Here is a 24,559-nt window from a genome sequence, read left to right on the forward strand (position 1 = left end):
AAAACCTTCGCAGTATTGCGGTATTGAGTTACCACGGAACCTGATTTTGATGCTTCATCCAAAAACCCATCTGCGCTGAAACATAATTATCCGGAATTTATATCAGGATCAAATTATGTATAGGAACCAATTCTCACTGTCCTTACCCTTATGTAAGGTATAATATCTCTGGGGTTTTTCAGACACACTCGTCCCCATGTCAGCTTTCTTATACACATTTTTTTTTCTTCGATGGAGCGTAAGAGCCCCCTCCCCCAAAAGCTTACGTTATTAGTATACAGCCCCTTACTACAAGACGCTTTGAAAAGACCTAATGCATCTAATTTGAATCAGGTTATTATCCAGACCCAACTAAACTTTTGCTAAGCGCAAAGTAATCTGATGATACTCTAGCACTGGGACAAATATGCTTGGAATTATCAATTTTGTCTTTAATTTCGCAGCATAAATGTCCCACTGAATAAATTTCACTAAAAAACAGTGTTTATCCTTTGAAACATACTAAGCCATTAGAAATACACTATTTTCATCGATATACGTTTATTAATCAAAATTTCAAGGGGCAATTTAGCTACAAACTGAAAAATATGTTTCCAACTTCAATCGCATTTTTCTCAGTTGCATATTTTTCGACATGGGACAGATATGCTTGACACGGCAGTATGGGTCTGTGAAATTCATTCTGAAATACATAACTTTATAACAGGATTCTTCTAGTGAGCAAATGTATGCTATATGGAAATAAAAGGTATTCTACCAGGATTTGCGTAACAAATGTTTCATGTGCCGAGCGGATGGTCACCGGAGGATGCGTGTCCATAAAGAACAAAAATGAACGATCAAAAGAAACGATCAATCGGAAAGAAAGAGGCGAATATGGCAACGCAAAGTCGGCAACGGAAATCGTATTCCGGTGTCGTTATTGGATTTGATGCAGCAACCCGTCAAACATCATCCCGGGCAGAAGCCATGAACAGAATAACAAAACATTATATGGACTTGATTGATATAAGAAATAAAAGAACAGGCAACAATATCAAAAATTTGCACCGAAATATCATTTAAATATCAAAATTTGCTATGGATAAGAACAAACTAATGGCACTTGATATCGATCACTTATTACAAATAACATATCTTGATATCTTCATGATATTTTAGTGCAAAATATTGATATTGTCGTCTGATCTTTTATCTCTTATATCAATCATGTCCATGTCTCATTTTGCTATCTTATCAACATTTGATATTATTGAGCTATTTTCGTCTAGTCGGGATCGGATGCAGCGCAGAACGACGTAATAGAAGTGGCTGAGGAAGAAATGATTGGATTGGATACCGATTCAACTGAACGGATGGGACCGTTTTAAATTCCCGATTTAATGGTGGAACGCGAAAGACTAGCAGAAACTATGACATTCAAAGAATAATACAGATCGGATCTTGTTCGTGAAGAAAGGAATCATGGGCTACACAGACTCCTACAGAAAAATGAGAGAAGAAGAGAATTAAAAGCAACTAGCGCAGTCTACGAGTCAGCGACGGGATCTTTTGTTTACTGAAGGATCAATGGATCGATCCCCACAAAAGAAGACCTCACGCAGAAATGTTTCTGAAACTTTTTCGGGATAATTAGTTCTATAATTTCTTATGTTTTCGGCTCCGTAGAGTTTATTATTAAACATCCGAGCCTCATAAATAAACTGATTGGTAAAAATGTGTGCTATACAGTGGCGTAGAAGACAAAATTTTTAGAAGAAATTTTTTTTTCCGAAATTTTTTTTTTTCAGAAAACCCCCCCAGACCAATTTTCTGGCTACGCCACTGGTGCTATATATATGTAGACGAAGAATAAGAAGGAATAAGTTTTGGCTGTTACGCTCTTTTCAAATGTTGTTCTAGGAATATCAATTCTCTATCTGCGTATACGCTTGGCAGATGTGGATACAAAACTGAGTAAAAAATTTTCAGATTTTCCGTGGGAGATTGTCAAAAATGTGGACATCAACAAAACAAAATTAGATTTCAACAGCGAATTGATCATAATTTTCATAAGAATATCATTGGAATTTGCACGGGATTATTTTTAAATTTTCTATGGCAAATTCTTCGCAATTTCCGAGGTGAATGTTATGTAATCTAAACCAAAATTGTTCAGCTCCTACGTGATTTTTTAAACTTTTTACGGGAAACCGTTTAGTATTTCAACGAAAAAATCGGATTTTTGAAAGAATTTCTTTGGATTTCCACAGGAAATTTATTGTATTGTACATAAGAAATTCGTCGGAAAAATTCAAAACAAAATTATTAAAAAGAAGAAGGGTTGTTTAACCGAAAATCATTTGGCGAAAGCCATTAAGCCGAATAATACGTTAAGTCAAAAATCATCCAGCAGAATTGTATTTGATCGAAATGAACATTTGGGCAAAACGGTTATACAACGAAAACCAGTTTGGCCAAAAATTTCATTTGGTCAAAGCACTCTTCCCCAATACGTTATTTGGCTGATATGGTCGTTTGGCTGAACAGGTTATAAGACCGAAAATGTCGTTATGACGAAATGGATGTTTGACGTAAAAGGTCATTTGGTCAAAAATGTTGCTTACTGTACGATAATATGGTCAAAAATATCCAACAGTTTTTTAGCTGAAAATGTCATTTTGCCGAAATGGTAGTTTGTCCGAAAAAGACATTTGATCGACTAGATCATTTGGCCGAAAACGTCATTTGGTGGAAATGGTCGTTTGGCAGAAATAATCCTTTGGCCCGAAAATGTCCTTTCTGCAAAAAAACATTTCAGCCAAACAGCATTGTCTGCCAAATGACCAATTAGTCGAGCGACACTTTCAGTCGAATGCTAGTGAAGAATTCTCTTCACCGACTTCCCTTCTTTTGAATAATAGTGACAAGCAGGGGATTCCTTTAAAGTTTATCAGAAAACTAGAAAACAATTGGAACTTGCATTCTTAGGTTATAAACCGCAAATAAATCTTCTGCTTGTTACTTTTACTTAAGAGAGGGGTAGTCGACGAAAAGAATTCTCTCTTGCAACATTCGCGTTTTTGCCAGATAGGCTAACACGATGATACTTTTATGCCCAGGGAAATCAAGACAATTTCCACCGGGAATCGAACCCAGCCACCATCATCATGGTCTTACTTTGTAGCCGCGCGTCTTACCGCTAGGAGCGCCCCCTATCGCGATGTGTTCTGGTCATTTTTTGTTTCAGTTTCTCTCTCTCTATGTCGAATTTCTCGTGCGAATTTCTAGGCTACTAGACCATCTTTGAACAATAACAGTCACATAAGCGCTTTGAGGTTCCCCCAAACACACGCGACGCGACAGTCGTGAAGCGATTCTATCGCTTGGCGACAGCGATTCTGTCGCCGTTGGTACGGGAGCGTAAACAGAACATTGGCTGCAGCAACCCAACGATAGAATGTACACCCAATATTTTTTTTACACGGTTGGTATTTTTTAATTTCCCGGTTAACCTGATTTTTCACAGCTTTTCAAATATCACCTGAATTTTCTTTGATTTTTCGTGAATTTTTCCATGGGATTAACTCATAGTTTCATCAACGCTAAAGGTCGTAATCAACTAAAACCCACCCGTGTAAAAAAAACCGGGTGTACATAACCTTAAGTGAACAAATAAAACCTTAATTCGAAATTTGAATTCGTATATGACAAATCCCACAATTTCTATATTTTTATGTACTTGCTGATATTAAATTGATCAGATTCAGGAGCACACGCTCCACGATGAATTCCTTTGAAAGCGGCACAAATGCTGGGGTATTGCCTTATCGCCAATGTTATATGAGGCGATTTATCACAGACTACCTCTTCTGTTATTATAACTCTGAAAATAGTTATTTGACTTCGAAAAATTGAAATCAGAATTGCGTAAAACCATTTTAATAAAAATTCCGCGGAAAAAAAATTAAAATATCGTTTCGTTTCGAAAAATTTCGAAATAAATAAAGCTTGACTTCGTATCGTTTCGAAGTCTCGAAAGTAAATCTATATGTATTTCGTTTCGTTTCGATCCGAATCAACATAGACATTTTAAATTTCGTTTCGTTTCGTTTCGTTAGGAAAAAGTGTGTTATCGCATACCCTTAGTGATAAGCCGCACTTAAAAACCTAAAATTCTTTTTGTGGACTTTTTGATCAATGTTGAAGGTTGGTGGAAGGCCTTTATGTCTGCTATCATAGCTCTTTTTATATTTTTCGAACTGTTTTTTGTTGTTCCTAATGACTTCCTAATGACTTCGTATACATGACCCAACACTGTATTCCTGCTCCGCATGAACAAGTCAGCTGTTGGATCAGATGTGCGCCTATCTTGAAGATGGTCCCCTCCATCAGTTGCAGATTCAAATCCATGAGCTGCAATCTTGATAACAAATCCTGAAATCTGTTGGCTAAAATTGTGACCGCATTATCGGAAATGAATACCTGCGGTGCACCAAATTTTAAAAACCATTCATTTTCAATTTATTGTGTTAGACTGTCTAACAGGAAACAAACGGACATATTTGGTAAACACATCTAGACAAACTAACAAGTCACTGTTACCACATTTACTTCGAACAAAACCGGATATATAGTCCATAGCAATCATTTGGAACGGACGAGTAGCATCCTTCTGCTCTCCTATTGGAGTAATGGTAGCAATCGTAGAGTGTTTCGACTGCTTACAAGTACTGCACTTAGATAAAATCCTTTTCACATCGGCTTTCATCTTAGGCCAATAATATTTTAATTTAATTCGCTCTAAGGTTTTCTCTGTTCCGAGATGCATTAATTTAAGATGTTCTTATTTTATTAGCTGCGTTGTCTTGTCAGATGGCACAACCAACTTCTATTCCAAACGACCCACTTATTTATCGAATCTTAAGATAGGTTATAAATTTGTACTAATCCCCATTTTCAATTTTGAAATTCTGTTAGTTCTCTGGCATATCATTGACCTTTCTGCCCTACCTACTGACAATATCGCACACGATATTGTCTAGTCCTTTCCTGTGTCTGATGGTCATAACAAATTCCTGCAATTTGACTGACCAGCGTGACAACATACAAACCTATTGTAGTTCTTAAAAATAGTTTATTTCCACAGACCAGATCGAGAATATTTCACATGTAGTTTCACATGAGAAGTTCATTGATACCCTGATTGATCCTTAGGTCTGATTCCTTCATCTTCTATTTCTTTGTTGACATTTCATCTCCCACTAAGACATTGTCGCCTCGTAGATGAGTGGTCATCGTGTTATTATAGACCAGAATGTTGAATGTGCATGCGGATGGGCATGAGAAGTTCATCGTTCGCTGTTTCTGGGAGTTGTGATGATATGATGATATGATGATATGACACCCCGCCCAACGTGTTTCCGTATTCCAGAATGGGTATTCCGCTTGAAGCTACATTTGTGACGGTCTTCGTTACGTTGGTGAATCCGAAGGTCTGTACACTAAGGAATTCTTAGGAGACCTGCAAACCTCGAAATGATGATAAACCGCCCACGTGTTTCCATATTACACGATGAGTCCATACTCCTAGGATTTCTTGGGTGACCTACGAACATTGAATGAGATGATAAACCGCCCAACGTGTTTCTATAGACCAGAATGGGGATATTCCGCTAGAAGTCACACATGAAACGTTCATCGTTACGCTGGTTGAGCCGTAGTACTATTCTCCATGGAGTTCTAGGATGGCGTACAAAACTTGAAAATGGTTATGAGCCAACCATCGAGAATGGTTATAAACCAACCAACGTCTTGGAAGTAAGCTTTCGAGGCTCTAGAAATTTCCGCTTTCGAGGGGGTCAGAATTGGGCAACTCTAGTAGAAGCCACACATGAAAAGTTCGTCGTTGCGCTATTTGATCCCCAGGTCCATTCTTCAAGAGTTCTTGGATCACCTAAACTGCCTATTATATTGGAACCTTGTGCTTCAAATGACAGTATAACTACTCTGCCGTTATATGCATATGTGTCCCATGTTCGCTGGGATTTCCTATATACATGGGCCAGTTATGCGTTTAACGGCAGTACTGTAGTGCTAAATAATTCGACATTTTACATTTTAACAGAGTCAAACGTATGAGTCTAGGGAATCACTCAGTGAAAACCGCATATCGAAACATTGTGTCAAATCCGAGAAATCAGCATTACAAGAACTGTCATATACAAACGACGTTGCGACTTTAAAGCATCTGTCCTATTTTCAGGACGCTGGGATAATATGAGTTCTTCTCGTGAAAATTCTGCGAAAATTCCGGCGAAAACTTGGTGGAACTTGACGTGAAATTTCAAATTTTCAAATACCACACATTCGTATTTTTTTTTATTCCTTTCTTTTTTGGTAGGCACTCTGTGTTTCTTAACCGCTACTGTGCCGAGATCTACTGTGGTATTCTGCTGTACAGAATCCACACAGAATCTATTTTTAGATTTCCATCTCATCGTGAGTCCATTGTGCCCGTTTGTCCATGTCGTGTATCCAATGATCGTTGCATTGTTCGGTTGCCATTTATCCGGGCAACGTTGGAGGAATGCCTCCGAGAAGAACAAGTTGTCAGTCGTCATCAGTCAGCCGTGATGGTAAGGCGCGTCTCCCAAACGCCACCGTATGGGCTGCGAATCTGGCGACTGACGAGGGTTTAGTGGAGGGGTTGGGAATCGAACCCATGACCATCCGCTTCTAAGGCGAACGTGTGGCCAACTACGCTACGGGCCCCCCCTTATCACATTCGTATCTTTGCAATCAATTATAATAAATTTTGTTGAAGACATTGATTTTTTAGCATCAATTTTTGAGAATAAAAACACTTTTTTCTTCCTGATTTATTAAAAGTTTTCATTTGTATGCTCATACAAAAAAATCATTTCAAAAACCAATCTTCATTTCCATTAACCTCTTTGCAACATTGTTTCGCATCAAGTTCTCCAGGACGAAATTAACGGCAGGGAACCATCATCCGCAGCCCTAGCTTCTCCATGGCGGGCGGCTCGTCATCGCCCTCGATAGCAACTCCAAAGGGCTTTGCACCGGCCAGACCCATTCTCGGCGATCCGTATCAATTTGGTTCGTGTTTTCTTTGCAAACATCAAAGTTTTGCCTCCTTACGTTTTCCGTTGTACGGCGCTGGTCTCGGATCCAGCATATCATCATCGGGCAACACTATAGGATTTCGGGCGGTCATTAATCGAAAATGTCATGTCTTCCGAATTATTTTAAAATATTTTCTCCATTGTCAATACTCTAATTAAGAGAAATTCTGAATTTGAAGTCTCTAGGTGCACTAGTTCCAAAGATATAAGGTGTCAAAGTCAGAAATGGGTAAAAAGTTAACAAATTTCCTGAAAAATATTTTACTTTCAACTATTTATTGAAATATTTTCTTAATGTTTTTTCTTTAATTTTAATACATAATTATAAAGGTAATTGTATAAGCTTTTAAAATGGTATGCAAAACTAATGGTTACATTGTGAAAAAAATGAAAAAATGCGGAAACAATATTTTTTCCAAAACGACGCTATTTTCAACTTTGATAGTGAAGAACTTTTTTTCCTCAGAAATCCCCGGGTTCTTTTATGATGCACATCAAGGACGAAGCTTCGACTAAAATTTCCTGAAATAATTTCTTGCCAGTATTTGCAATTAACAGAGTTAAATCACTTTGATTTTTTTTCATTTATTTTTTACTGTGTTTTGCCTCTCTCGTACTCCAAGGTTAATGCTCATTCCAAAAACGAATGTTTGATAGAAGGCCCGGAGATCCGTAGTGGTATATATCAACTAACTCAGCTCGAAGAATTGAGGTGATGTCTGTATGTGTGTGCATGCGCGTCTGTATGTATGTGCGCAAATCGCCATTTAGACGCTTATTTGTGTACGATTTTCTCGCAACAAGTTTCATTCGACGGGAAATCTAGTCCCATCGTTTCCTATTGAAAATGGGCCAGACTGAACTATGGGCTCAAAGGGTATGGTCAAAATACATGTATTGGTAATATAATTGGTAATAAAAGTAAAGACGAACAATATCTTAGTTAGTACGGAGAGTATGAAATTCTTGCTAGTGTTCATGAATGTCTGGCTAAAGGTAGGGAAATATTTATTCACTCATCTACACTTTGAGGTTCACTGGCTGAACAACCAGCGGAAAGTCAATATAAAAAAAGAAGAAATTTAGAACTCATAATGCAAGAAAATGATCAAGAGAGGCAAATGTTGACATTTTTCTTCGTGCCTTACATGAATCAGATCTATTTTAAGCTCGATTTGGATAACGAGGAGACGTTGGAAAAAAATTTTTCACTTAGTTATTCTTATGCCATGCGTAATTTTGTAATATTTGAAGATTTTCAAAAGTTCTTTATCTTCTAATACTTTAGATGAATTCATGTCATCTTCCATCGTTGATGGAATTGAAGAAAATATCATTAAAGATTTAAACCTTCACACAGAAAAGAATGATGCTATATATAACTTGTAGAAATCATGAAAACAAATCAAAAATAATTTAAATAGTGTTGTTATTCAAATTGAAAGAAATTTGCTTTTCGGAACAATGGAGCATTGTGGAATGAATGAATGTTCACATTTTTGAGAATATATTATTCTCATTTATTTTTGAATAACTTGTACAAATGTCATGGGATTGCGATTTCTAATTTGCTAATACCCTTTTTCAAAAGTTATTTCCAATTCTGATTCTTTAAGAAAATTGTTTAACTATTTTTTAGTGGAATGTTTTCACTGTCATAAGACGAGTTTAGTAAAATTCCATTTTATTCCACCAACTCGTATTAGTTCTACATATACGTATTTCGACCTGTTAGGACGTCTTCAGTGTCTCGTACTTTACTCGTTCTTGACTTCTGATTCTTTGATTAACATTTAATGCTTTAGGATCCTTCAGAACCTAGTACTTTGTCAAACAGATTGTTCTAAATACAAATTGTGAGGCATGAGAGTAAGAACAAAAAATATCACTGAATGTCATGAAATTAATGTCTTTTAACATTAATTCGGTTCTCTCGCCGCCAACTTCAGATTTAGAGCAATGAAAAGTTATTAGATTTATTGGTAGGGGAGGCGTTTTGTTACTTTCTTCCCACAAAAAATGATTACCTTCCGCAAAAATATACAAAATATATAGACGACAGTCCACAAATGAGGATGGAGAAGGGGGAGGGTTCATGATGTCCATAAATTGCTGTACTTAGTTTTTGTACAACCCCTTCCTTCTCCTCAAGAAAACATATAAAATTAAACTTCCTAAATTGGATTGCTTTGTCACGTTAATCGAATTTATGAAAAAAATATTACGTAATTCATAGACGATCCCTAAAGGGGGGTGTTAGAAATTATATATTCATGCTATTTCGACCATACACAGCTAAAGCAAAGTGGAAAATCACTTGAAAAGTCCAATTTTATTTTTGACTGCTCGCTTGTATGGGGATCCCCATAGTGGGCAAGGGTTTGGGTGTAGAATTTTGCGGTTCCAGGAGGATTAAGTTTTAAAGATATATATCCGAGGCGAGAGAAGTTTCTCCGAAAACAAGAGCTCCAACTTGCGTGCTTCTACGGCGCAGGGATGTTTGTAAGCAAGTTGAGGGAAATCCATCATTCGTTCCATCCCAGCTGCAACAGGCACCGGGAAGAGTGCGGAACAAGTTTTCGTGTGTTGTAAGTTTTTGACATTTCATCTTTTTTGTGGATGTGGGATCTTACAGCACTGATATCCCATTCCCGTACAGTCGACCGAGACATTCTGGCAGAGACTTTGTTGCTGGTGAAGAAAGTACACTGTTTTGATGTATGTTTTTGATACACGTAACCATAATTCTTCCCGATCCGATCTTTGTGTGCTCCGAGCAGTTCTCCGGGCGCCAACAAAAACGGGAGGCTTTAGGAGAATAGTATCCCGTACAATGTTGTTGCCATTGGGACATCAATCAATGTTTTCTGTGTGGAAAAAGAGGTAAATCTCATGTGAGAAGATTTACTGTTTTGCTGGTGGTGATGTGCACTATTTCAGCAAAATACAGCAAGTGACTAAACCGCAAAGTACAGTAAGCTTGCCTGGATATCATAGTTTCTGGTTTTCCTGTATGAAGAGTGAATTACATTTTTAGTTTGAATGTCATTATCGTGCCCTGTTTGACGATTAGTTTTTTAAATATTATTTAGTGAATCTAGAAAAAACCGGTTAATATTTGTCAATGTTCAGCTTACAGACGTTATTTCTACTAAAATATCATTATACCAAACCAGCGAATGTAAATTTTCTTATCCGACAAAGTCTGTATAAAAAAATTGACATAAAACCTGCTTCGACATCAATTCAAAGTGAATAAACAGTAGGGTTAAGGCAGGCATTTTCGCCTTTTCGTCATAGTCTCGAAAACCAATAAAAGAGACACTTTTTTGCCAAACTAATTGGTACCGAGTCGTAAGCTAAGGAGAAACGTTCTGATAAAGTGGAGTTCTAGCAAATGGACGTTGCTTTCATAGGTTTTGGCCCCTACCACGATGGACGGAAATACCTGCCGTGTCCCTAACGCTTTCACATTCTTTCAAACTCCAAACAAAAGAAAAGTCGCAATTTCCCGCTCATTCCCTTTATGAACTCGAGCACTCGAGCTCACACGTCGGTCTCACCAGGTTTGCATTTGAAATCATGGGCGCCCCATCAGCGAATTCCTTTAGGGTTGCTACCTCGTTGCACTTGCGAGCGACAAAAGCAAATCAAGAAAAGCTCGTCGTTGGAAAAGGATTCTTTCTAAAAATACATTTTTTTTTATTGTTGATAAAAACAATTTTCATATGACAAACCAACGAGTGTTGGGGTGGTGACATGTTTCTACACCTACAGCTACGTGTTCAAAGCGAATAACGACATACCGCTGCTTACTGACTGCTTGGGGTCCATTCTCTCCACAGACCAAAAGAACGGCAAATGATGATAGTAGCTCACGAAACAAAGCTGATTTCCATTCCCAGCAATGGAGATAGGAGAAGGAGGCGACAGCACATTCACGTATGGATGGAAAAAATTGTGGAATTATTCAACAAAAGCTTCTGAGTGTTTTTCCAATCGGAATATGTACAGCGCGCTGCAGCGTCTGTTCACGTATCGTTTGGGGGAACCTAATAAATATGGCAAATAATGAAAATGCGGTTCCGTAATCAGTACAATATTACTTATGAAAGGTGAATTTAAGAAGAAATAAACATATCTGACTTCATAATCGTATGTGTTGAATTCGTTTGATCTAACTTCATTCAAGATCCTGAAGCGCTTTTCTCAAGATAACTGAAGACATGCAACAACCCTGTCGGCAAAACCAAAACCATTACAGTTTGGGCAGGCATAAACGACTGATTCCCTTTGTGCAGTCTTCAAACTCGCCTATCTTTGAAGAACTTCCACTGAACCCGTTGAAACGATTGTGGCATCGACTCTACTCCAGCACTGTGTTTCACAACCCGTATGAAGTTGTTTTACGCCTGAAAACGTTCCGATTCCACGTTTCGACGCACATGCGAGTTTACAAAACCCACCATTGTTTTTCCTTGCTGGTTACGTGTCGAAGACCCAATCGGGTAGAATAATTTCCACCCAGTGTTCGAGCGAAACGAACCCAGCTCCCAGCACCAGCTTACACAAGTTCTTTGAACTTTTCCTTTTGCAAAGAAAATCTACAAAAGAAGCATCCAGCACTTCGTTGCATAAAATTACTTTTTAAGTAGTTCGATAAACATCGAATGGGGAGGAACTTCCGGAACCAACTCTCGGAATAAAGTGATAACTACCCCGGTGACACAACAACCGGATGGGGGGGGGGGCGGAGCGATGCGATGTGGGAATCGCTAGTTTGAAAAAGAACCAGCTTCCTGCTCCATCTCTGTTGCATAGTTTCCGAAGTGACATCATTAACAATCATTAAAGTTGTTGTTTTTCTCCGACCGAGCGGGAGTCCCGATGAGCGGTAGCTAGCTGGTGGAAGTTCTCCATCGTTGTCGTCTCCAGTAGCTTCCGACTGCGATGTGCCCGTCGACGTCGTCGTCATCAGTCGGTCGGTCGGTTGGTGAAGGTGTGAAATTGAGGAGCTAATTTAAGTTTTTCCTTCTCTGTTTCTTTGCAGGCTTCGGATTCGTCACATTTCAGAGCGAAGACGTAGTGGACAAAGTTTGCGAAATCCACTTCCACGAAATCAATAACAAAATGGTAAGTAACAGTTGTCATTAGGTAGATTTCAAACGACATATTATAAGATTTTATTCGGATTATTTGAACGGTTGAAAGATAACGGAGATTCACTTTTGTGACTTGCCACCATTAAATTAGCATTAGCATTAGTATTGTTATGGTGTAATTCGTAAATTGGACACTAGTGATACTCATGTCTAACTTTTGAGATCCTTGTCTAGAATGCTATCAAAAATCAAGAAGGATTGTGGTCCTTGATTCCAGTCTTAGACAAAAATAACAAAAGCATGATGATTACTACTCCTGGCCACGCCCATCTTCACAGTAACTAGGGGGAGGAAGGAAGTGTTTATGTGGTACTTACTTAACGAGAGGCCACCGACTTAGCGACACCCTCATAAGTACCACGGAGTTGGAAAGTGAGGAAGGTATTCGTTGGGACAAGATTTGCTTGTAGCTGGCAATGTGACCGAGGTAGATCTTACTCCGTAACACACCACGTAACTTACCACCATCCAAATACATGAGGAATTTTCTTAAAGTAAAGTTCTGCCTCGATGATGCAGGAGCTTAAATTGTCTTCTTGAAACATATTTGTGGATTTAACTAGTGTGGCACTTATAAAAACCGTGAGAATCTTCAATACAATTCTGAAGAGAATCTCATTTCTCACAGTTTTCTGAAGAGAAATTCTCCCGAACTTACTGATTCTCCAACAAACATTCTCCTGAATTTCCAGGGACACCTATCGAGTTTCCAAGGTAAATTCTGCTAAAACCCTGGAGTGAATTTTTACGAAGCCTCGAGGGATATTCTACTTAATATTTGAGGGAAACTCCCGCATTTTCAGGGCAATTTCTTCCAGATTTCTGTGAGAAATTCTATCAAATCCCTGGGAATATCATCCCATTTTTTCGAGTCAAGTCAAGTTTTTCGAGTCAAGTCACTCAGTCGATTCTTTGGCTTATTCAAGATCAATTTTCCCAAAGAGCCCATATTTTTTGAAGCCTCTAACTATAAAATCGATAACAAAAACCGCAAAAGTGCTGCACGTGTAAACCGGCCTGAAATATTCACCCGATGTTTCGGGCAAACGTTTGGCCATTCTTTGGAAAAGTTTACCTTAAATAAAATATAGAATCGATTGAGCGAATAAAAACTTTTTGACGGGAAAGGTCAATTCTTCCAATTTTCTGAAATATATTCTACCAAATTTCAAAGAGATTTTTTCTCAAATATTCAAAGAAAATTCTCTCTGTTTTTCATTGGATATTATTTCGAATTTCCGACGGAACATTTCCCAAGTGTCTAGAGGGAATTCTTCCAAATTTCTCACAATTATTTCAAATTTCAAATTTCTGAGAAAAAATTCTCAAATTTCTTAGAGAAATTTTCCCAAACTTTCAGAGGAAACTCTTTAAAATATTCGAGGGAAGTTCTCCCAAATTTTGATGGGGGATTCTTCCTAACTTTCGAGTGAGTCTTACGAGTATATGGAAGGAATTTTCCAAAATATTTGAGAGAAATTCTCCCGGATATCAGAGAGAAATTCTCTCAGATATCAGAGAGAAATTCTCTAAAATTTCTTGGAAAAAATCTCTCAAACTCTCTCAAGTTTTCTTGGAAAACACTTCCCAATTATATTCTCTTCCTGATTTCTGTCTTAATGTCTGGCGGAAATTCTCCCGACTTTCCGAGAGTGATTCTTCCAGATTTCTGAAAGAAATTCCTCCAAATTTCTGAGAAAAAATCTCCCCAATTTCTCGGAGAAACCCTTTAAATTTCTACACGCATAAAATGATTCACACAAGTTTGTGTTCCATTCAGACAAAATGGGAACGACACTTAGATGAACGACAGTTAAGCAGCCTGGCTTTATAAGGAATGTAATGATGTTAGAAATATTAATATTCGAGCTTCAATACCATCACACTAGCCATTCTTGTGACTGTGTAACTCTCGCTCATCTGAGTTTTGTTCTAGAAGAGGCCAGTTTTGTGTGAATGGAACACAAAATTGTGCCAATCGTTCTAAATGTGTAGGACAGCGATTCTCAACCTTTTTCTTGAGAGGTACCCCTTCGAACTTTTATATTAATGGAGGAACCCCCTTTGTAAATGTAATTATGCATTACTCATAAGATATATGGGAAACGGACCTGAAAACTAACGCTTTATATGGCTCTCCAAAATGTTGTATGAAATCTTCGTTATTCTGTCAAACTATTCAATTCAAAATAAGTTTATATATCAAGCTTGCTTGAAAGGAGGCTTCCGTGCTTCATGAAAGGAGTTTTCTAAGCCTCCTCAAAGAAGAATCTCGATCCTCTCGAAGGGAGGCCTCCGAGCCTCTTGAAAAGAGGTTTCGGAGTCGTTCGAGAAGAGATTTTCGACCCTCTTGAAAAGAGGCTCTCGAGCTTCTTAAAAGTAGGCTGCCAAACTTTTCGAAAGAAGGTGTCGGAGCTTCTTAAATGGAAGCTTACGGGTTTCTTGGAAGGAGGCTTTCAAGCCTTTTTCAACGAAGTTACTGAGCTTTACGGAAAAAGCCTTCATGCCTGTCAAATGGAGGCTTACAAACCATCAGATTCCAGATTTTAGTTACTCAAGCTTTTATGCCTTTGATCTTTTGTTCCATAGCTCTTCATACACTGTAGGTTTTGATTTACTGATTGCCATGCATGTTATGCTCAATACGAAGTTTTGGATCAAAAATTATCCAATTATCAAAAATCCATCAAAATGTTTTATTGAAATTGTAATACATCCGCTATTACGTATTTTTGTTCGAGGTACCCACTGCGGCCGGCAAAGGTACCCCCAGAGGTACTTGTACCCCAAGTTGAGAACCACTTGTGTAGGAGAAAACATTCCAGAATCAAAATTTCACAAACTTCCGGGAAAGCTCTGCCTAATATTCGTGAAAAATTTTCCTGAATATTCAAGGGTATTTCCTTCAAATTCTAAATAATTCTTCCGAGTGTTCAGAATTTCCCGATTATGTAGCTTCCGTGAGAAACACACAGATGTATGAAAGAAATTCTCTCAAACTTCTAGGAGAAATTCTTCTAAATTTCTGAGAGAGCGTCATTCAAAATTATACAGATATTCCACATTTCTGGGAAAACTCTCCCGAATTTTTGGGGGTATTTATTTCGAATTTTAAAAGAAAAATCTTCCAAATTTTCGGAAAAAAATCTATTTAATGCCCGGGAAAAAGTATTTAAAAATTGTGAAAAAAAACTTCCCAGAAATATGAGAGAAACCTCCTCAGATTTCTGAGACATATTTGTTCATGTTTCAAGGATGAGTTCTCCCAAATTTACGGAAGAAATTCTCAAAATTTTCTAAAAGAAAATTTTCCAAATTTCTGAGAGAAATTTCATAAAAATTTTCAAAAAAATTCTCCCAATTTTTGGGGAGATTTTATTCCAAACGTTCAAAGGACGTTCACCTGAATTTTTGAGAGAAATTCTTTCAAATTTCCAAAGGAGCATCTCCCAACTGTCCGGAGGAAATTCTCTCTAATTTCCGGAAAAAAATCCCCCAAATTTTTGAAAGAAATTTTCCCAAATTTTTTAGAGAAATTATCTCAAATTCTTGAGAGAAATTCTCCTAACTTTCTCCTAAAATTCTTTTAAATATTCTTCCAAATTTCTGAGGTGAATTCTCCAAGGTAAATTTTCGAGATAAATTCAATCAATTCAATTTTTAAAGAAACTTTCGACAAGAATTCGAAAGGAATGCTAACAAATGCCCAAGGAGAATTCTCATAAATTGATGAGAATTTTTTTCGCAAGAATTCTCTCAAATATATGGAGGAAGATTAAAAAAAAAACAGAATCACCGTTTTCGACCAGTTTGCACAAACTAAGTATTTTACATCTAGCATTAGATAGTGGATCAGCGGAGAATTTTGCGCTCCACGAATAGCTTTCTCAAATATTAGATCATTCAAACCGCTCTTGAGTTCAGAACTTACGATCTACAGCCACGACAATATCTTTTTTCGTCTCTAGAAACTTGGATACGTAATCAACCATATCCATAACGAAGATCAAGAGACATTGTATGATGTTTTTGGGATATCCTGAGTCTTCCAAACTGACATTGAGTCCAAAACTTGTGATCTTGTGTGTGAAAAGCTGCTGGCAACAGTTTGGATTACTCAGACTATCCCAAAACAATCTATCGGTTTTTTGAGGGGAAGGGTCGTTTGGCCGAATACCACTAGGCCGAACAAACCATTAGGCCGTAACCCATCTGGCCGAAAGTCATTTGGCCGAACCGGTAATTTAACCGAAAAAGGTCATTAGGCTGAAAGGGTCATTTGGCCGGAAGGGTCATTTCTCCGAAAGGGTCGTTTGGCCGAATGGGTCATTTGGCCGAATGGGTCATTTGGCCGAAATAGTCGTTTGGCCGAAAGGGTCATTTGGCCGAAAGGGTCATTAGACCGAAATGTCATTTGGTCTAAAGGGTCATTTGACCGAAAGGGTCGTTTGGCCGAATACGGCATTTGGCCGAATAGTTCGTTTGAAAAGTGAGAAATTAGGAATGAGCAGAGACACGTCTCACTTCTCACTCTTCATTTTTCTCTTTTCACTGTAAAAAGTGAGAATCGCGAAATGAGTAGTGAGACATCTCACTACCCACTTCGCACTACTCGCTTTTCACAGTGAGAAGTGAGAAATGAGAAGTAATAAGTGAGATGTCTCACTTTTCACTCCTCATTTCTCATTTCCCGCTGTGAAACGTGCGTAATGAGACGTCTCAGTGCCCTCTTCGCACTACACACTTTTCAAAGTAAAAGGTGAGAAATGAGGAGTGAGAAGTGAGACGTCTCTCTTCGCATTCCTCATTTTCAACTTTTCAAATGACCTATTTGGCCAAATGTCTTATTCGGACAAATGTCTTATTCGGCCAAATGTCCTATTCGGTCAAATGACCCTTTTGGCCTAATGACCCTTTAATCCATCCTAGATTAAGGGTGATTCTCAAAAAATACTCAAAATAGTATGTTCATTTATTGCACAGACATTTCAATTGAATTATTCTAATGAGCATTATGTAACACCTCTTTTAGGCTTTTACACTGTTTTGAACCCTTATGTCTCATTCCTAGCACCTATTCGACCAAATGGAATGATCTACCAAATGGCTCGCTCTGCCTAATGATCTATTCTAACATTTCCGGCCAAACAACATATTTCGGTTTGATGTTCCATTCTCGACTTGCTTCGTTAGTAGATATTCTCAGCCTTATGACCCGTTTGCCATTTTTGCCAAACGATCATTCCAGCCAAATGGCATTTTTGGCCAAACGATCTGTTCGGCAGTATGACTCGTTCGGCCAAATGAATCGTTCTGTTAAACCAGCATTTCGGCCAACAACAATTTCGGCCAATCCGACCATTTCGGTCAAATGAGTTTGTTGCATATGGCCAAAAGAAACCGTTTCGACTAAAAGTTCAAATTGGTCATATGGCATTTGGCTACATGACTTTTCCCATGTTATTCGACCAAGTGGAATTCGGTCGAATGGCTTTTGGCCTTATGACTTTCGACTGCAACTCGGTCAGGCAACTTTTGAATTGATTTAGGTAGCTGCACACAAGTCTGGCTTGATCGTCAATATAATACATGACAATGTGCTCTTTATACGGCTTGCTGGTATGTTTCGCTTCTTCCTCTCTAAAGGCAAACCAATTCGAAGGGTGGACCGTTAGGCAACGCATAACATTAACTTAAGCCATCAACATATAGCACCAGAATTACCTGTTTGTCTCCGGATTCCTCCACGGGTCGCTATAACACCTTCGAAAATCAATCATTTCAAATTTCAACAAAAGAGTGGAATCTAATATTCCACGCTATTGATGCCTGCTTCAAAACATAGAGAAAAATCGAAACATAGAGAAATTGAGTCGACATATTTACCAGATTCTTATTTTCTTCCAACCCCACAGGCTGAGTCATGTATACTTTTTCCTACAGTTGATGATTCATAAAAGCCGTCCTCTGCACGCTCACGATAGCTAGCACTATTTGTATAGTCTTCAACCGCACTATCGAAGAATATGCTTCGATGTAATCAAACTCAGCCTTTTCTGTCTTAATCCATCTGCCACTAGTCTTACTTTGTAACGATCTTCCTCATCGACAACGTTCTTATTCTCTTTGAAAAACCATTTTCACGTCATCGGAGCACGACCTTCTGAAAACTTCACCAACGCCCAAGTATTGTTCCACGTACGGGAATCAATCTCATCACGAACATGGTCATTTAATTTTTTTTTTCAATTCGGTTAATGAAGTTGGAATATGATCCACGAAATAGGGGGAATTGAACGCAAAACCCGTGTAGTTCAAATCGCAGTCCTTATGCCACTCCGGTGGCTTCCAGTTGCGTTCTGATCCAGGACTTGACGACATTGTCTCCGGTCTTTCTTCTGCTTGTTTATCTCGGATTATTCTGTCAGCACAGCTATTGCACCTGTCCTTCTCAAAGCTATCGTTTGAATCCCTATTAAAAATTCTCCGACCCATTCGTATCATCACCAGGCTTCGAAATTCTCACTTATATTTTTGATGTTGCCCTGTGAGGAAGTATTCTCACACAACATTTTTATCCGGATAGAATGGAATTTATCACCCATTCGTGAGCGCCGGCTCGCCGGATAATTTAATTTTAATCCACAAATTTTCCTTCTCGTCGCCTCACCAGATAAATTTTACAAGTATATTTACAAAAAATTAGAACTGCAACGGGATTCGAACCCAAAACAATTTTAAAATATTTATAGCGCTCACTATAACCACGCCACCACATGAATTGATTGAAAGCGATGGGAAAAACTGCTGTATTGAACCTTCTGCTTATCGTGGCGCATCGTCAGATTCAATCAGCTTGGAGAGGCAAAGTAAGCAGCATTTGATTTTCGCGAAACATGGGAAGAAGGATAACAATTTTTCGCACCATCACTTGTGCCGGAGTTTATCGCACTGTAATTTATCCGGATAAAATGCATGGTGGAGTGATCAGTTGTCGCGTGAGTGAGTGAGAAATCCGAACCCTGCATCACAAACATCTTCATATTCATCACTGTTGTCTTCGCAATTGTTTCATTCTGATTGAATCCGGAAAACATTTGTATTACATCTGGAGAGTAGAAGCAAACGTATTATACGCTAAGCACTAGAGGTGCCATTTTCTGATACAGTATTTGGTCGGGGTTCAGCCAATTCACACCAACCTCCACCGAAAAATTACCGATTTTTCTGCTCAAACTTTCGTTTAGCAGATTTAATTAATGGCAAATCGCATCGAATATCCCTCAACCCCATAACTGAGGATATCCTACTGCGAATGTATGCTTAAATTGATATGAAACTATTTCCGATGTCCTTGTACGAACAAAATATCACAAGTCAGTCGAAAAGTCGCTTGGTGCGGTTTGGCTGAACCCCGACCCCGACCATTTTGTTCGTAAAATGAAATCAGAAAATATTTTATGTCAAATCATGCGTACATTTGTTGTAGGATATTCTCAGTTATGGTGTTGAACGATGTCCGAGGCGATTTGTGATTCATTGAATCTGCTACACGAAAACTTTGGCTAAAAAATTGGAAATTTTTCATTGGCGCTTGGTGTGATTTGGCAGAACCCCGACCATTTGTGATCAACATGATTCAATCATAGTAACCTGGATTTTGCATAAAGAGTTTGATCGGTACCTTGAATGTCAAATTTGTACGAGTACGAGTGTACTGAAGACGACCTTACCCTAGTAACATCTGTGGACATTCCACTAGAAAGGACAAAATAATTTTCCAAACATGGACATTCTGATACATAAAGTACCGAACAAAACATGTTGATTTGAATCACCATTAGCAATCTAAAACCTCATGCATCTACTGTCTGGATGTCCATGAAAATCAAGTAAGAGTCAGAGTAAGAGAAGGCCTTAGGGCTTTGAGAAAAAAATTCCATGACACTTAACTTTTTGAAGCTTTTAGGATGATTTTTGAATGTTTAAGCATTCGATGAACCCGAACAACAGAACGCCGTACAATTAATATATTTCCTTTCTCTCTTCACCCACCATCCAGGTCGAATGCAAAAAAGCCCAGCCCAAAGAAGTGATGCTACCGGCGAACCTGGCGAAAACGCGCACCGCTGGACGTGGGACATACGGTGAGTTAGTAGTGTATAGTGGAGCCGGTCCGTCCGCCGCTGCGGCCACTGCTGCTGCCGCCGCCGCCAACGCAGCCGCCCTGACCAGCGCCACCGGAGGCGTCACCGGTGGCATCGGGGCGGGCCCCTCCAATCCGAATGCCGCCGTCGCCGCACACGGAGCTGCCGCCGCGGCCGCAGCAGCCTCGTTGCGCTATGCTCCTTACCCATTGCCCGCTACGATCACGAGCCAGCAAGCGGCGGCAGCTGCAGCCGCTGCCGCCGCCGCTGCTGCCACCACCACCCACATTTTACCGCTCTCGGCAGCCGGTGCCGCTTCACCCGCGTTGATTCAGTACGCGAACCAGCAGTCCCTGTTGGATCTAACTTACAAACGGCTAATTGCGGCCAATGCAGCCGCCGCTTCGTTGAGACCTCATCCGCAGATGGTCCACAACCAACCCCGGGCCACTGCCACCCTCACCTATCCCATTGGGGACCTTTTGGGAGCGCAGAGCCTTGACCTGTCCGCTCTGTATCCGCTGCAAGCTGCGGCTCTTGGCCTCTGACATCCAACCACCACCATCATTCAGGTTCAGAGACCCCAGTAGAGGACTCTGACGATAGCAACCATTTCAGCAACATAGAAACTAGACCGTGTATTACCCTGAGTAGAACTCACCTTTTCTGTTAGATTTTTGTTTGATTTGTTCCAATTCTTAGAGTAGACAATGGATTTTCGGTTTGCGCAAGCAAAGAGAACCAATAATTCAAAACAAAACTCGTAACAGGAAAGACTGCAATGCCAATACAGTAGTTTTCAAGCGAAAGAGTAGAACAGAACGGTAGTTGAACCCACTAGAGACGAATAACTTTTTAACAGACAGCAGAAGATTACGGAAGTAATACACGAAAACATTCCAGAGGGCATGCACAGCTAGACCATAATGGCAGGTTGCACAATTAACTTTCGAAATGGCGGTGGTTGTTGTGGTGGCGGAGGAGGGGGTCGTTACGGTACAGTTACTTCCCGCAAGGAAGTCAATTAAGATTTCGGTCGATTGTGTTTCGGTTTGAAAGTTTGTTTTTTTTTTCTTCCCTGGTGCGGGGGCACAACTTTTTCCCAAGAAGGTTGATGACGCGAAATGCGATTTTTTTTGGACAGGTCAGGGCCCTTGAATTGGTCTTTGTTTTGGTTCTTAGCTCCCTCCCACCTGATTCGTTCTGTTTTCTTTCGTTGGTTTGGCTGATGATGAATCGGTGAAGTGGAAAACTTTTTTAATCATTTTCCTGAGTGTTGTTTCTTTAGCCACGGAGTGCGATTCCTTGGAGACGCTTTAGGCGCAGTGTCGACGGGTGGACAGCATGAGAAGGCCACATTGGTTTCGTCTAGTCGAGTCTGCGACTTTTCATTATTTGATTTTACTTTTTAAGAACGGGAGGGCAAATTTCTTAAATGGCTTCAACAGTCATCCGAGTCGAGAACAGTAATAATAAGTAAAATAAAAGAATCTATTTGTGGCTTTCGAGATACTGATGTGTATTTCCTTCATGGAAATTATGTTTTAAAATTGAGCTCGTCGTTCTCAAAACACTCAAAACGACAAACATTGATTACGCTCTCAAAAAGAAAAGAAAACTATGAATGTAAATTATCCTAAAATTGTTGTCCTAAAAATGCCAGAAATTTCGGTGCGATCGATGAAAATGTTTTCCACTTTAGACTATGTGCCGTAAAAACTGCTGAAAAACTGCGTTCTTAAATACTATTCCCGCTTTTTTACTTAGATACTTCCAATACATTCCTCTTTTATACATGCTACCCCATCCTTTGCAATTAAAAGGTCTCAGCGAAGCAGAACTCAACGTTGAAAAAAATAATAATGTGGGTGGTGTTTGAGTAGATTAATCCTCGAAATAAGGTCGAAGTCAAAAGCAAAATATTAATTAACTAACACCACTGTTATCAATCGAACCAAAAAGACGACAAAACACGCTGTAGAAATTCCAAAATCCCTTTAAAGCCTGATTAACAACACACACACCTAAGTTTTCTGATCATATCGATTTTGAGACACCAATCAGGTATTAAAGCAGGAAAAATATTTATCCTGGGCTGGAGTGATTTATTTTCGTGGATACGATGCAACTCATTTGTTTCGCATTAAGATGTTGACTGTAGCACTCGCTACATTCGTTACTCACTAATATTATTCAGTGTCTCATTACTGAATTTCATATCTTCCAAAAAACAAAACGAAAAGGTAACTTTAAGTCAACGAATAGATAAAAGTCCCCATTGGTGAACGCAGAAAAATCTAATCCAGTCGTTGTTCGTAAGTGTGTAAATAAATAAATTTGACAAGATTCTCCGAGAAGAAAAATCTCATTTGGATTTCCCCCGAACTGTTGTAGAGACAAAAAAAAATGGGATTTGTAAGACAACGATGGCGACTAATGAGAGAACGTGAGTCGTTTTTCTTTTTTTCTTTTTGCTACCAATTTTCACAGAATCGAGATTTTTCCGCAACTGTTTGCATTCGCTCTGTCTTTTAGTTATCCGTGCGAGAAAAATCGCTGGTTTTGGATTAAAAGCGAAAGAAAACTAAGAGTAATTGTAAGTTTGATCCCGAGAACCCACCCGTACCAGCGCACGATAGTAACTGAGGTTAAGGTGATAAAACTGTTGTTGGTGCGGTATTTTCCGACGTAAAGCAAGAGGGGGTGGACCAGCCATTCGTGTTAGAGCATCCAACCGAACCGAACTAAGTACAGAAAGATTTATCCTTTTGAATTGTGTTAGCACTTAAGAGAAGGGAATGTAAATTAAGAAAAGCAAAAAAAAACGTCTAACCCGAAAAGGGAAGGAGGGATGCGATTGTGTGTATCTGTGAGTAAAGTGACCAAGTTGGTGTAAAACAAGAATCTCTTATTAGGAAAAATGTGCTGCTGCTGCTGCTGTCCTCCTTATTCAGTTGGATGTTCGTTGGTGGTTTTACGAGCACATTTATGTGCTTTCTGAAGGAGTACAACAATGCTAAATTACTTTTACTGCAACAGTCGTCCGTTAGAGAATAGAAGATGGAATACTGTTGCTTGTTTGTGAATCTGTGTTGATAAAAGTGTCCGATATGGGAAATGTCTGGAACAGTACAATGTTGGTAGAATTTTGTTAGTTTGAGCTGGACTCATCGCCCGTAGTAACTACTTCTTTATGGCTCTGCGATGATGTCCTTCGTTAAGCCAAATTGACGCCAATCACTTAAAAAACGCAATCCATAAATAAAAATAGAAAACACATGAAAATGAAAAACAAAATTTTGAACACGAAAGGAGGGTTAAAATATGAGCCCAAAGAGCGTAAGATTACCTTTAAAGAAGAATTCATTCGGAAAATCCGTCAGCGATTCCTTCGTAAATTCATGCAGATATTTTTGTAATTCCTCGGATATTTCTGCAGCAATTCTTTCGGAAATCATTTAGGGAATTCTGGACACAGTTCCTTCGTAAACTCTAACAACCATTCCACCGGAATTACCGCAAAAATTCCTTCGGTTATTCCAGCAGCAATTCATCCGAAAGTTCTGCAGAAATTCTCTCGTAAAATCCGGCGGAAATTCCTTCGGAAAATTCTGCTACAATTTCTTAGTGAGTTCCGGCAGTCAGTCCTTCGTCAATTCCGGGAGCTATTCCACCAAAGAAAATGCTAGGAGTGCTCCTGAAGGTCCGAGGAAAACTTCCGCCAAGAAATCTTCCAGAAATTCCTCCGGAAATTCCGGCATGAACTTCTCCGGAAAATCCGGTATGAATTCCCTTGGAACTTCCGGTATGAGTTCCCTCGGAACTTCCGCAGGAATGCCTGCCGGAAGTTCAAAAGGAATCCAAGACGAAACTATCGAAAGATTTCCTGTCATAAGTTCTGACAGAAATTCCTCCGAAAATTCCGACAGGAATTTCTCTGGAAGTTCCGAAAGGAATTCCTCCGGAAGTTCCAACAGGAATTTCTCCGGAAGTTCCTCCAGGAATTCCTCCGAAAGTTCCGACAGGAATTTCTCTGGAAGTTCCGAAAGGAATTCCTCCGGAAGTTCCAACAGGAATTTCTCCGGAAGTTCCGACAGGAATTCTTTCGAAAGTTCCACCATGA

The 24,559-nt window shown here is 39.2% G+C and overlaps 1 protein-coding gene across 5 annotated transcripts in view; it reads left to right on the plus strand.

Annotated features, from left to right (window-relative positions):
• The window catches only part of LOC134208669 (RNA-binding protein Musashi homolog Rbp6), a 1,173,986-nt gene that overhangs the window by 1,016,372 nt on the left and 133,055 nt on the right, over window positions 1-24,559 (plus strand). For all 5 annotated transcript variants that reach the window (XM_062684446.1, XM_062684445.1, XM_062684448.1 and 2 more), the window contains 2 exons: window positions 12,178-12,260; window positions 20,352-20,436. In XM_062684446.1, coding sequence (XP_062540430.1) covers window positions 12,178-12,260; window positions 20,352-20,436 — 168 coding nt within the window. The remainder of the gene's footprint in view (window positions 1-12,177; window positions 12,261-20,351; window positions 20,437-24,559) is intronic.

The sequence above is a fragment of the Armigeres subalbatus genome, chromosome 2, assembly GCF_024139115.2.
Source record: "Armigeres subalbatus isolate Guangzhou_Male chromosome 2, GZ_Asu_2, whole genome shotgun sequence".
NCBI classification, from domain to species: domain Eukaryota; kingdom Metazoa; phylum Arthropoda; class Insecta; order Diptera; family Culicidae; genus Armigeres; species Armigeres subalbatus.